The 13,386-nt window shown below is 37.1% G+C and overlaps 1 protein-coding gene across 1 annotated transcript in view; it reads right to left on the bottom strand.

Annotated features, from left to right (window-relative positions):
- Positions 1–6,503: 6,503 nt before the first annotated feature.
- Positions 6,504–13,386, bottom strand: part of LOC140161032 (protein furry homolog-like) — a 119,637-nt gene continuing 112,754 nt past the window's right edge. Inside the window, 2 exon segments of the mRNA XM_072184411.1 lie at positions 6,504–12,825; positions 13,112–13,209. Coding sequence (XP_072040512.1) covers positions 11,576–12,825; positions 13,112–13,209 — 1,348 coding nt within the window. The 3' untranslated portion in view covers positions 6,504–11,575.

Raw genomic sequence — 13,386 nt, 5'->3', positions numbered from 1 at the left:
GAACTGACAGACCCTCATTTTAAACATAGCATGAAGCCAGGATTTTTTGGAGGGGCCTGGAGTGCGGGTGCTAAAATGTCACCTTATGCAAACTAGGAGGGCTGTTTTCTACATTTATACTGAAAAAGAGCAGACATTTTGTGAATTTTGTTATACTCCATCCTACTCGCCTTAAAGCTATATTGTACAATTTTCATCAAATTCTAATTTGGTATTCTTTACCCAAAATGCTGAAATAATATTATTAGTAGGCCTACTAATAACTGTCAGGAAAGGATTTTAAAACGAAAGACCCATTCAGTGATCTCGGCGCAAGTGTAAAAAATTAAAATTGTTTAGAAATTGCTTAAAAGTGAAGGACAAGTCATTCAACTTGTCATTTGGTGTTTTTATGAACAATTTGGCACAAAAAAGAAAGAAAAGAAAACAGCAGTATTATTATGAACTAGAGCCCCATTCAAATACATGTAGCTAATTTAGATACTAAAATTTTTATTTTGTCTTAATTGATCATGCCGGAGAAAGCCAGGCAGTGGCAGGAACATCAAGGTTGTCCGAATTTGCCCATATTTGGTGTAGTAGGGGTGTTTGATGAAACATTCTCACTGAAACTTTTTCAGGATGCTGACCCCCCTTGTTAAGGGTTTATAGCCCTTATTTGTTTTGGTACAATCTACACCCTTAAAAATGGATGAATTTTTCCTGAATTTAAGCCAATTTTGTAGTCTCATTTTTTCACAAGTGGTTGAAGTTATTTAAATAAATTAAGTATTTGTAGGAAACATCTACCCTGGGCATTACAGGGAACAATTGACATTCAACCAACCCCTATCATTTGGTTCAAGGGGGTGTCTAAACATACCCCCCTCAAAATGTCTTAAAACATTGAATTTTTAGTTGATGAATTCAAATGCAAATATAAAAATATACATCAAAATTTTGAATTTTTGTTGGTGTCATTAGAGTGACCCAACATGTGGCTGTGAGAAACAAATTAGAATATCTTGGGGCGGTGTTGCTTTTTTAGAAAATACAGTGTTTCTATGTGGTATTTTTAGCAATATTACAAACTGAAAATATTGTAATATTAATGAAATATGTGATTATTTCAACTACATACTTTATTTAGAGCTGGTTATTAAGTTGTGTAAGGTTTTAAACTTTAATATCATGGATAACAAAAGCAAAATGTTACTAAAATTTAAGTGTTTCTAGATTTTATTTGATCTAAAATGAGAAAAACCTAAAATACTTGGTCAAACTCTCAGGAATTTTCAAGAACAGTTTGATTGAACAAACCGCAGTGGCGGATTTAGAGGGGGGCGCACCCGGCGCGCGCCCCCTCTATTTTTTGCAGATCGGCGCCTGACTCTGTATTTTTGCAGAGCGGCGCCTGACTTTGTGGGCGCCGAGCCGCAGCAGCGGCGGTGGTGGCTTGGCGCCCCCTCTATTGAAAATTCCTGGATCCGCCCCTGAACCGTTTATGAACATATTCAAACAAAAGTAAGAAATAAACAATTATTTGGTAAGCAGCACTCCCTTAGGATTTAAATCATGATCATACAACATTACTTAGCATCAACATATAAATATGAGTTATTATAGACCTAGCAATTCAGTTGCTTATTAGTGCATAATCATGATGACACTTTGCCTGTTACAGTTCTTTTCGACGCCTAATTGTACTACATGTAGCTGAGGACAGGCAAGTGTCAAAATGATATTCTAGCTTACACATAAGAAATTGTATGGAATTGAAAGTGCAATGTTTTACATTGCTTTGAGGAATCGCTACATTAAGATCCATGTATTGTTGTTTTCACGCTGCTTTTGGAAATGTTGATAACGATCGGAGACTTCTCAAATTGTCACAACGTAGATCATGCCTTATTTGCTTTGTTTTTAACGATTGTAATATACAATATAATTGTAATACAAAAATTATTACCTCATTATACCTTATTCATTCTAGTGAACATTATAGTTAAATAATAATTCAAGCAACCCCTATCATTTGGCCTCCCTCAGAACTTCTTTAAAATTTTCATTTTTATTAAATGAATTCACAAGCATTCTATATACAGAATATACATCCAAATTTTGTTTTGTTTTGATCTTCCTCCAAATGAACCAATCTTAGGCTGTAGGCCTATAGTCTGTGGGAAACAAATCGGATTATCTTTGGATGGTGTTGCTTGGTTTAATAGAAAATTCAGATCACAAAACTGAAAATCTCCGTTAAGGAAGCACATGTCTTTTAAGGTATTTCTTCATTATAAAGTTGACTAAAGTTATCAAGCTGATAATAAATGGAAAAATAAACATTACCAAACCTTTAAAATGTAGATGTTTCTATATCTCATTTGATTAAACAATCATAAAGCTGAAAGATATCGTATGTGATAGCATGAATAACATAACACCGTCGGATTATAAAATAGATAATGTGAGCTAAATTTAATGAGATACACAAACTTAAGGAACCGCTGAGTGAGCATGAAAAAAGCGCCTGTTGATCAAACTTGGAATGAACTGCTTTGATGCGCGCATTATGTAATCGTTAATTTCTTCGCAACCAGTCAACCGAATCAAATACAATTTTCGTATGTGATGCACAATAAAATAGGCTATGCACTACATTTTAAATCGTTTGATTCTGATGTCTATTTCTCGACTTACGTTCAATTTTATTCACTCGGTAATTTTTTCTTGGACACCCTGTATATAACACGGTTCAGAGCATGTACATCGACGCGATACGTGTACTCGCTATTTGAACCAATCGGAGGCGCATAGCAAAAACAGGACTGATCGATTTTAACGCGTTATATTTGTTTTACTTAAAATAATGGTGTCACCTGGGGATTTGCCATTTGGTCTAATACCATTTCGTCTAATACCCATTTCGTCTATATCCATTTAATCTAAACCCATTAGGTCTATATCCAGTACGTCCAATAATCATTTGGTCCTATAACCATTTGGTCCGATTGCCATTTGGTCCGATAACCATTTGGTCTAATAACCAATAAGTGTAAAACCATTTAGTCTAACAACCATTTAGTCTAATACCCATTTGGTCTATAGCCAATAAGTCTAATAGCCATTTGATCTAATAGCCATTTGGTCTACAAACCATTTGGTCTAACAAGCCATTTAGTCTACTAGCCAATTGGTCTACTAACCGATTGGTCTAATAGCACGTGTGAGGCTGCATAGACGCAAAAACGCTATTACACATACTGTGAGTGTGAGGTCATAGGCCAGGGTCACCGTAGTCTTAAAGGAGCATGTTTCATAAACAGTGTAAACAGGTCTATAGGCCTACATGTATTATCTACACATAACTCCATATGCAAATGACAAAAACATGAAACCTAATTTGTTTTAATGTTGGAATGGCAATACCGGCAAATGCCCTGCACCTTTGGCACCCCCACACAGTATCATCGACCCTATATCTTCATGGCATAAATCGCCATGGTAGGTTAAATCCACAGCCACAATTGGCCATTTGGTTCAGACCTTTGAAGCTCTTTGAGACGAAGAATTAGTCGAGGGACATGACTAAGGCTAGTCACAATAGCCGGGTAATTGATCTTGGTTGTGGGTTGTGCGTGAATAAGCTTGAATACCCCATTGAGGTCAATGGTCATCGACTTTTATACTGCCTAGTAGTGAGTGCAGCTGTACTACACGCTGTAGTACCACGCTACACGCTATAGGACCAACGCAATATAAAATTAGTTTTGCTCAAATTTTGAGTTCAAAGCGCACGGCCAATTTTCAAAGCGCATTCTAGCGACTATCATATCTGTTCAACACGTATTTTCAAGTGTATGAGACCACATCTGGTTTCTTCAGAAAAAATCATTTACGGAGATATTCGTCATTTTCTAACCCGGTATACGAAGATTTTCGTCTGATATCAAAATCGTGCATAGCAATTCACGTGTATCGATCCCGTGTATTCATTTTAGTGTCTCTGCTGCACCAAATAATTATTAGCCAGGCGGTGTCGGTGTGCCCCAGTGATGCGTGATGAGGCTATTATCATATTAACCTCAATAGATCGATGAAAGAAGGACAAATAGCCCGGCAAAATGTCACTTTCACTCGAGTAGGCAATACATGCAGGCTACATGTATCAGTCTTCATTTTTTGGATATATCAATAAACAATTCAGCATCGAAGTGGTTAGGTAATTCTCTTGGTTACCGGATCACGCTACTTTGGTATGCCTTCGAGTGCCATATACTTTATGTGGTGATCATTTCGATCGTGGTTCATTACTCTAGCGCGTGATCCCGTTGACATAGTAACATTACGTAACCGATACTGAATAACAACTAAGAATGCATAAGATTTGATACATATAGTATCTTTGTTTACATGTGCTCATCTCATAACACATGCTCGCCTCATTACATGTATTTTAAGCCCGTAACCAGTAGTAGAGCGAAATGGCAATTTTTTTAGGCGAATTGGCAAATAGAGCGAAATGGTATTAGACTAACTGGTTATTAGACCATAAGAGTATTGGACCTAACGGTTATTAGACCAAATGGTAATTAGACCAAATGGTTATTGAAAAAATATTAGACCAAATGGTTATTAGACTATATGGTTAGTAGACATACTGGATATTAGACCAAACAATATTAGACTAAATGGACATTAGACTATATGGTTATTAGACCAAATGGCAATTAGCCTTTCTGGTAATAGACTAATTGAATATAGACGAAACGGGAATTAGACCAAATGGTATTAGACCAAATGGCAATAGACCGTCACCTGGTGTTATATGAGACGATAGATGCACTCCAGCGGCTAAAAACAATACTTTTATTCTTATTCTCTAATTAGAGTAAAAATTTTCAAACGGGCGGCTAAAAATCGCTCCCCCCCCCCCACCTCTCGGCCTGTCAAAATCGCTTGCCCCCCCCTTCGACCCGCTAAAAATCTCTGCCCCCCCTTTGCACATGTCAAATGTTTGGGATCCCAATTTGCAAACCCCAAATGGTCTATATATACGTTGCGAGCGCCGCGAGCAGGAATATTTACATATTTTAAAAATACACAATTTTCGGCTGAACCATTAGTAGGCTATGTATTTAAAGCACATCTATGACAATGATATAGGTACCAAAATCTGAATTTTGATGATTTTTACGTTTGTCCGGATGCGCAAATCACTGAAAGCATTAAAAAAATGCCAAAAATAAATTGACCAATTTCATATTAGCGTAGGCCAATATTATGGCTTTCAGGCACTGGTAGAGCAAATAGGTATTCAAATCTGGTCAAAGATTTTGGGTTTAACAGATTATGGGGAGGGGTGTTTGATATGTGCCTTGCAGGTAGGATCATGCAAGTGGCATAGCCAGGGTTTTTCCAAAGCGAGGGGTTAAGGCAACTGGGTGGGAGGAAAAAGCAGGGCCGGATTTACCTTTTGGGGGGCCCTGGGCCAGGCCAAAATGTGGAGGCCCCCAAACGCACTGTGAGGAAGGTGTACTCTGGCCAAGTGCACGAAAAAATTCAATTTTAGCTCAAATTGAAGCTGAATTTTGTTATAAAGAGGTCAGTACGCACAAATCGCGACAATTTTTGTAATTTTTGTACCCTATTTTGGTCCAAAACATGGTGTTTTTTGGCTAAAATGGAAGATGCACACTGCACATAGCAATTTTGGGGCCCCCAAAATGGGCGCGGGCCCATCTGGCCCTATGGTAAATCCGACCCTGGGCAAAAGTTTATGAAAATGGCTAAAAGTGCATAAAAGGCAGCTGCCCCCATCCTTGACTACACTACTGCTGCTTGGGAACTGTATTTAAAAAAAATAGCTTGATAATATGTTACTTTAAGGTATAAAGCCAAATTTTGAAACTTAATGGCCTAATTTAAAGCAAATCATAAAGCCTAAATTGCAAAATATTTCAAGAAGTGTAAAATACATGGCATAAGTATTGAAGCTATATAGCTGGATTAGCAGTAGAGCCTGAATGGTTTAACTATCAACATTTAATACCCTAAATGGCATAATATCACTTTTTATCATGATGTAACAAAACTATTAACATTATGTATGTCTCGGTGTAGGAGTTTGTGAAGATTTTAAAATTATTGATATTTAAAGTGTTAATCATACAACTTTTCCAAATAATGCTTTGCAACCAGAAAATGCAATCCTAAATGGCCATTTTTGAGGATCAAAAAAAAAAAAAAAAAAAGTGCTGGTATAATAGCCAAAAATTGTCCCCTAAACAGTGATGTAGCCAAAATGGACCCTTAAACAGCTCTAAACGGTGTCAACACTATATGCTCAAATCTGACCCTTTTCCTTTATTTTTATAAATGCATCGCTTTACATGTTTGAAAACCCACCTCCCCTGGATTGTGGCACATACCCACACCACCCAGACATTGGCAGAGCCCCACTCCTTCTGGATTTGGGGATATTCAACCCGACACCATATATATTTACACACATCAGACAACACTTATTTTGTATCCATTCAGCCTATAAATACTACATTGTACATGGCTATGGATACCTTTATTTCACAGCGTCATATTCAAGCACCATACTATTATATACAGGAATGCAAATAAGTCAACAATTTTTCACAAAAAGTATATAAAGTATGGCATTACAGTTCAAGTTATAGAGTATTGATTAAATTTATTTTGTTTTTATCATGTGGAAATATCCGGCAGAAATTTGTGTGGCCTTGCTGCAATATAGTTCAGGCTTTGTTATAGCAAGAAGTACAAAATATTTTTTATTATAATTGATATGCAATTGCTACAGCGATGATAGCAACTGAACAAATTAAACACTTTTAAAAATGAAAAAAACAAAACATTCACATTTCATTAATATAAAAAAAATTCTTACCAGCAGACATATAAACACAAAAGGAATGTACGTGGATGGATTTCTATCCTGATCAAACAGGGGCTTAAAGGAGGATGGTCTGACTTCATGAAATGGGCTATTCCAGTTGAAATCCACACTACACCTGTGGAAGATTTTGCAAATATATTCCATAAGGGGAGTATGTTTTTCAAATGTAATTGGTCAGTGCTAATCATTTTGAAACTCATACTCCACCTGTATTATGGCTTGATCTTCCACAACTGGAGTGAGTATTTCAACTGGAAGATACCCAATTGGCTATCCTATTCAAAACTCTTACTCCCTCTGTGGACAACTTAAGCTAAATCTTCCACAGAGGTAGTGTGGATTTTAAATGGAATGGCCTAATGCTACTTCCACCTTGGTTTAAATGGCCCCACTCCCCAGGGAGGATAAACCTGGGATACAAATGGCATACTTTTACACATCTATAAAACAATTTCATATGCCTTTTGACATGCACATTGCTGTGAATTGAATGGTAATCGACCAATAAACGGTCTAGAATTTATGTAGGAGTGATCTAGTACAGTGGCATGTTGAAAGGAAATGTCAAAGTAAATTTGGTAATTTTTGTCATTGAAATGGATATAATGTTGAAAACTAAGTGGTTTTTGCCAATGAAATACAAGTTTTATAATGTGTAAACAAATTTTTCAATCTATCATAATACTAGTAGAAATCTCTCTCTTGACGTTATTATTGAGTGTTAATCACATTTTGTGAACAGTGTATATTTTGCAACTTATAGACCACTTGACATCATTGTTTATCAACAAAGGTGAGGGACTGGTCTATCGATACGCTTGAATGAACCGCTACACTGTTCAATGACTTTCTTGTACTATATAAAATGTGGTGGGCGATTCAAAATGCACATGCCCCAAGCAAACTATTGATGCATACGCACACTGCAGGGCAAAGAACAATCAATGGAAATTGCCATAATTTATGCGTATACTGCCGGGCAATGAAGTCACATGTCAAGTGGTCTATATGAACTACATGAATGCAAAACAGATTGAAAACCTGATTGGTATTTCACATTCTAATTATAGGTTAATAAAAGCATATCACTTGTTGAGAGACAATTTGGACTCGATAATTCATGCGTGCTGAGATGCTGATGCATCCAATGCATGAGCCCTACAGGGGTAGAACATTGGACACATCAACATTCATCACAAGTGTATTATTGTGTCTAATCTCTCTAGCAACAAGGGATCTGCATTTACTAACTTATTAATAATACACAACAAAGAATTGCTGCTATTTTTTATAGCAAACAAAATACTAAAAATTTCCGAAAATTTGATCAATATCAATGTACCCATCTTCAAGAAAATTGTATGAATCCTGCAAAATGCAAAGAGTAGTACAATATTTATGCACGCTGTGTATTTTTCAAACAGCTTTTTTGATTGGCTATGTGGTTCTAAGAGTGTATGAATTGAAATTAATTTCCTCACAATTCTTTCTTGCAATTACATCAAATGAGCAAATACATAAAGTATGCGTACATAAAAAGCATTTCATTTACAGAACTACTGATTCACGCCAGCAGTAAAAAAAAAATAAATAATAATAATAATTCGTCGTTGGGCAGAAAAAACCTTGTGCTTGTGGCCCCTGAACATGTTTAAAACAAAACTGCCAACAGGTTACATAGGAAGTTTTGCTTTAAACATGTTCAGGGGCCAATAACACAGAGGAGGTTTTTCCTGCCCATCGACAAATTTACTGTTACAGGTTACAACATATTCATATATTCGGCTATTCCAGTTGACATCCACACCTCTATGGAGGAAATTACCTTAATTGTCTATACAAGGAGTGTGAATTTCAGATTGGGTTACCTGAATGGGTGATTCTATGTGGGAGATTAAAATCATGTCTACTATAGGGAGTGTATGGATTTCAACTGCAATAGTCTATAAACAACAACAGAAAATGACTGGAATCCATTGAAATACACTGTATGTGCCACTGATTTGGTCTACAAATAATACATTTGATACAATCATACCATGATACTTGTCGCTGCTTATACAATATCAGTAATGAAAATTACTCAAAATGTCTGCTTTGGCAAGGCCATCTTAATTTAACAGCTTGTCTCAAAGTCCTTCCCAAGTTAAAAACATTTTTTAGAGGTTTTTTTTTTAAATTTAATTTTGTATCTGTGGGACGAGCTTTTAGACAAGAATAGACCACCTTTTCATCTCTCAAGGAGGGTTCACTGTGGTCAAGATGAGGAATTTTATTGAGATTTTTGATTTAGGCTATTTTGACGTCTGGCGATGTCAGACATGTGATTTTTGTGTGGTGGATTTGGAAAAAATAAATATAACAGCAGAAATGACTAAATAACACGCAAAAAGCAGGCCATTTTACTAATGCGCATGGGGGCTTTGAGACAAACTATTAAATTAAGATGGCCTAAGACATAATTATGTGTATCTGAGCTCACTTGCACTTGTAAGTTATAGCAGCTATATGTTTGGTTGCATACAATATACACCAAATCACATGCAAGTTATACTTTGGAATCAAACTCTTGTTATAACGCGAGAGGTATAAAAATCTGGAGTGTTTAGTATGAGTTGCTTCACATGTTTCAGCTATTTATAGGAAAGGTCACCTGTGTTTATATACACATTTTTTCATTGGGCTATGTTCCAGTTGAAATCCATACACCCACTATGGAAGCATAACCTTAATCTTCCATGCAGGGAGTGTGACTTTCAAATGGGATTTCATGAATAGGCGACTCCATTTGAAATCTACACTCCTGTGTGGAAGGTCATGTTGTCCATGGGGGTGTATAGATTTCAAACAGAACAGCCCATTTGGCACAGAGCATACATCTTTTGGAAAGAGCTCCAACTACTTAACCACAGAATTGTATGGTCAGGGGTCCATTTTACTAATCTGTAAGCTTCATAAGTCTTGAAACCGTAACTTACAACAAGTCGTAAGTTCCATTTCACTGAACTTGCTAATACTTACGAAAGGTACCCTTTGTTAAGTAATAGGGATTTACTACAGGCCATCCTCTGTAAAGTTACGTCTAGTATTGGGTATTCGTAACTTTACGAACGGTTAACTTGAGTTACAAAGGGGTAACAGTTTAGTGTAATTGACCCCAGATGTCCTACCTCCAAGTAGTGCAACAATTAAGAATAATGCAACAATAAGAAACATAAAAAGGTGTTTTTTGTAAGATAACTGAAACCTACTGTTCATATAGATGAGGTGACCGATGACGTCACATTTACATTTAGAGCGCCCTCTGTTGATTCCCACAGGGCAAAATAATATACAAAATCTTTTCAAAACCCAACTTGCATGACGGTGATATTACGTAGCTTGTGGCGCCTGTAATATTAAGTTTGATAACAATTTTTGGTATTATTTGCTTTGATACCAAAAGTTAATGCAAAAAAAACCCAACTTTCTTCATGTAAACTATGCAGTCCTTTGTCTGCCAACAGAGGGCGTATAAAATGTAAACAATGTCATCTCGTCTATACTGCCTATACATGTATGATCACTATCTCCACAAACTATAGAAAGATCCCCAAAAGTAACATCTGGAAATTAGTAAAATGCCCTTGTGTTTATAAGACAAACTTCTGGATTACAATATAATCTCAGCTTTCAATAGCTTCATAAAAAATAAAATAGGAATCATGGGCATATTCCACTGATGTCTTACCATTTCATTATTACATAATAAGAAAACCATCTGTGTCAAACAATATAAATTCAGTTTTCAATTATTTAATAAAAAAAAATAAAAATAGGAACTCACACCTTAATTCATCATATTCCTACCATTTTATTACATGATAATAAAACCTCCAAGACAATTTTATTATCTCAGCTTTCAATCGCTTCACATACATTTTGAATTATCAACCAACACAAAGTTTCATTATGAACCACTCCACTTTGGGGCATCATTTGAAAGAAAGCAAAGTTCTAAAACAGTCAAGTACAAAAATCATTTTAAATTCTCCATAGTGATGAATAGGTGTATCTTTGGGGAAATCAAGGAACACATATTATATTCTCTTGAAACGGAATATGGATCAGATGCAGTAGTGTGTCAAGGGGGTTGACTTTGAGGACTTGGGCCCCCTTGGTTTTCTGAAAATCATACAAAATCTGCATATATTGGCACATTTTAGCCCCCTGGCTGTACTCTGAGCCACCTGGGGTAGCCAGTTTCTGGACACACCTATGAGATGGCACTATGAATTCATTTGATTATTCCAGTTGAAATCTGTACACATCTATTGAAGACATAATCTCAATCTTCTACATGTAAATTCTAAATGGGATTACCTGAATATGTGGCTCCATTTGAAATCTAAATACCCCTTGTGTGGGATATTAAGGCCATGTCTTCCATAGGGGTGTGTGGATTTCAACCGGAATATCCCATTCCTAAATAATGCTGCTCTTTACAGCTCTCTTATTGTGATCATAACGCCAATATTCCTTTTCCTCAAAAATGTACACACTTTATATACCCTTAGAAGTCTCTATATGCATACATTACAATGAATACATGCATCTGAACAACTGCAATCAATGCCCATCGCCTCATGAGGACCAGCTTCCTGGTACAAGTGATGAGTGATACCTTCATAGATCTGTACTCAGACTTTCGTTACTGGCCTGTTGTGAACTAGACTTACTCCCAAGAGGAGCTTCATCTACATTTGTGCCATCATCTGCAGTGCCACTTTCTTCAGGATCCTCCTCATCATCTGCTGTGCCATCTTCCTCGACGCCTTCAACAGGCTTCTCTTCCTTCTCATCTTCTGGTTTTTCGGCCTCTTTCGTTTCCTCCGAGTCTGACATCACTTGTTCTTTTGACGTATTAGACCCTTCATCTGCTGGCATCGTCTGGTCGTCACCAGATGTGGATGCCGGACCTGTGTCTTCATGGTCATCATCATCATCATCTAGAGGCTCATGACACTCAGCTTGCTTAGTCATTGATTCAAATGCTTGCTGGACAGCTTGTTCCAATACAGCAATAGCTGTGGTCGCTTCGATATCTGACACTGTCGATGCACTCCTACTGTGTTCTAATTCCAAAGGAAGTTTTACGCTTGGCTCCTCTTCAACTGGTGATATCTCAATTGCTGGTATCTCAATTCCAGACTCTGATGTTTTCATATGCGGTTGGCTAACATCCGTTTCATCTGGCACTTCATCTGATTGCGCCGTTTCCTTCTGATCTCCTGTTTCTGTTTGTTCATCATCGGCAACCTCACCAGACATGGTAGATGCAATATCAGGCCCATAACCCTCATCAGGAGAACAGTTATCTTTAGAAAGAGCACAATCGGATGCGTCGCCTGTGTCCAAAGCACCGTCCTCTCCTCTTGTGCTTTCAGTATTCGATTGCTCTCCATCGTTTTCTGAAAGACCAAGAATTTCCACCACATCAACAGTTTCTGAAACTGTCTGAACCACTGGGGTTTTATCGTCCTTTTGATCCTCGCACTCTCCACCCTCTTCATCATCAACACCAGTATCTTCCTCGGCTTCACAATCATCTACATCTTCAGCAGCTGCTGTTTCTTTGGGCTCCTCTTTTGAGGCTTGCTCTTGAGATGACTGCTGTTGCTGCTGTAGCTGTTGCTGTTGTAGCTGTTTAAGTTTTTCTTGCTGTTGTTTTTGGTGATGCGGGTGGAAGTGAAGACGGTCAGTTACGAGTCTTGCAGCTTCATTGACTGGAGTTGTAGCGGTGCTGTCTAACACCACGTCTTTAATTTCTAAAGTTTCTGTGACTTTGAGAGATGACATCAGTTGCATGTTGGTATCCATCAGTTTATTGCAAGCCTCGGTCAGTTCGTCTGATGATCTTGTGATCACTAATACACCTGCAAATATAAGTCATACAAATAATTGAATGTTAATTATATAATCAGGATTGTTGTCTTCATAACATGCTCAATCTGAGGCTATTGACGGATGTGTTGATACTACACTTTATTCCGTACAGTACATGTATTGTTAAAGAGGGCTATGCTACGGGCTGTATGCATTGTGATGTACAAAAAGTAGTTGACTCACTATAAACAGCACCAGTTGCGGATACTTCTAACAACTGTTGTAAACAATGTGCTCAAACACACTAGTTAATCTATATGGTTTGGATATGCTTACCTGCTTTGCCTTCAGTGAGTTGCTTGCACAATAATGCTAATAACACATCTTGGTCATCCTCTTCACTTGAGCCAAACAGATCACCAGACCACATGGACCTATGATAAGGACAACAAAATGCACATGTATAGGATTATGACAATATTTATAAAGCAGAACTTTATGGAAAGCATTTCAAAACTCCTTGTAAAATAATTTGTACTCCTTCAGATGGTTTCACATAGAAGACCAATTCAACAACTCTTCCTATATCTTTGCTAATCCGTGATGAACCC

This window comes from Amphiura filiformis, chromosome 9, assembly GCF_039555335.1.
Source record: "Amphiura filiformis chromosome 9, Afil_fr2py, whole genome shotgun sequence".
NCBI classification, from domain to species: domain Eukaryota; kingdom Metazoa; phylum Echinodermata; class Ophiuroidea; order Amphilepidida; family Amphiuridae; genus Amphiura; species Amphiura filiformis.
Note: the sequence above shows the minus strand (reverse complement) of the source record. Positions and strands in the feature narration are given on the sequence as shown.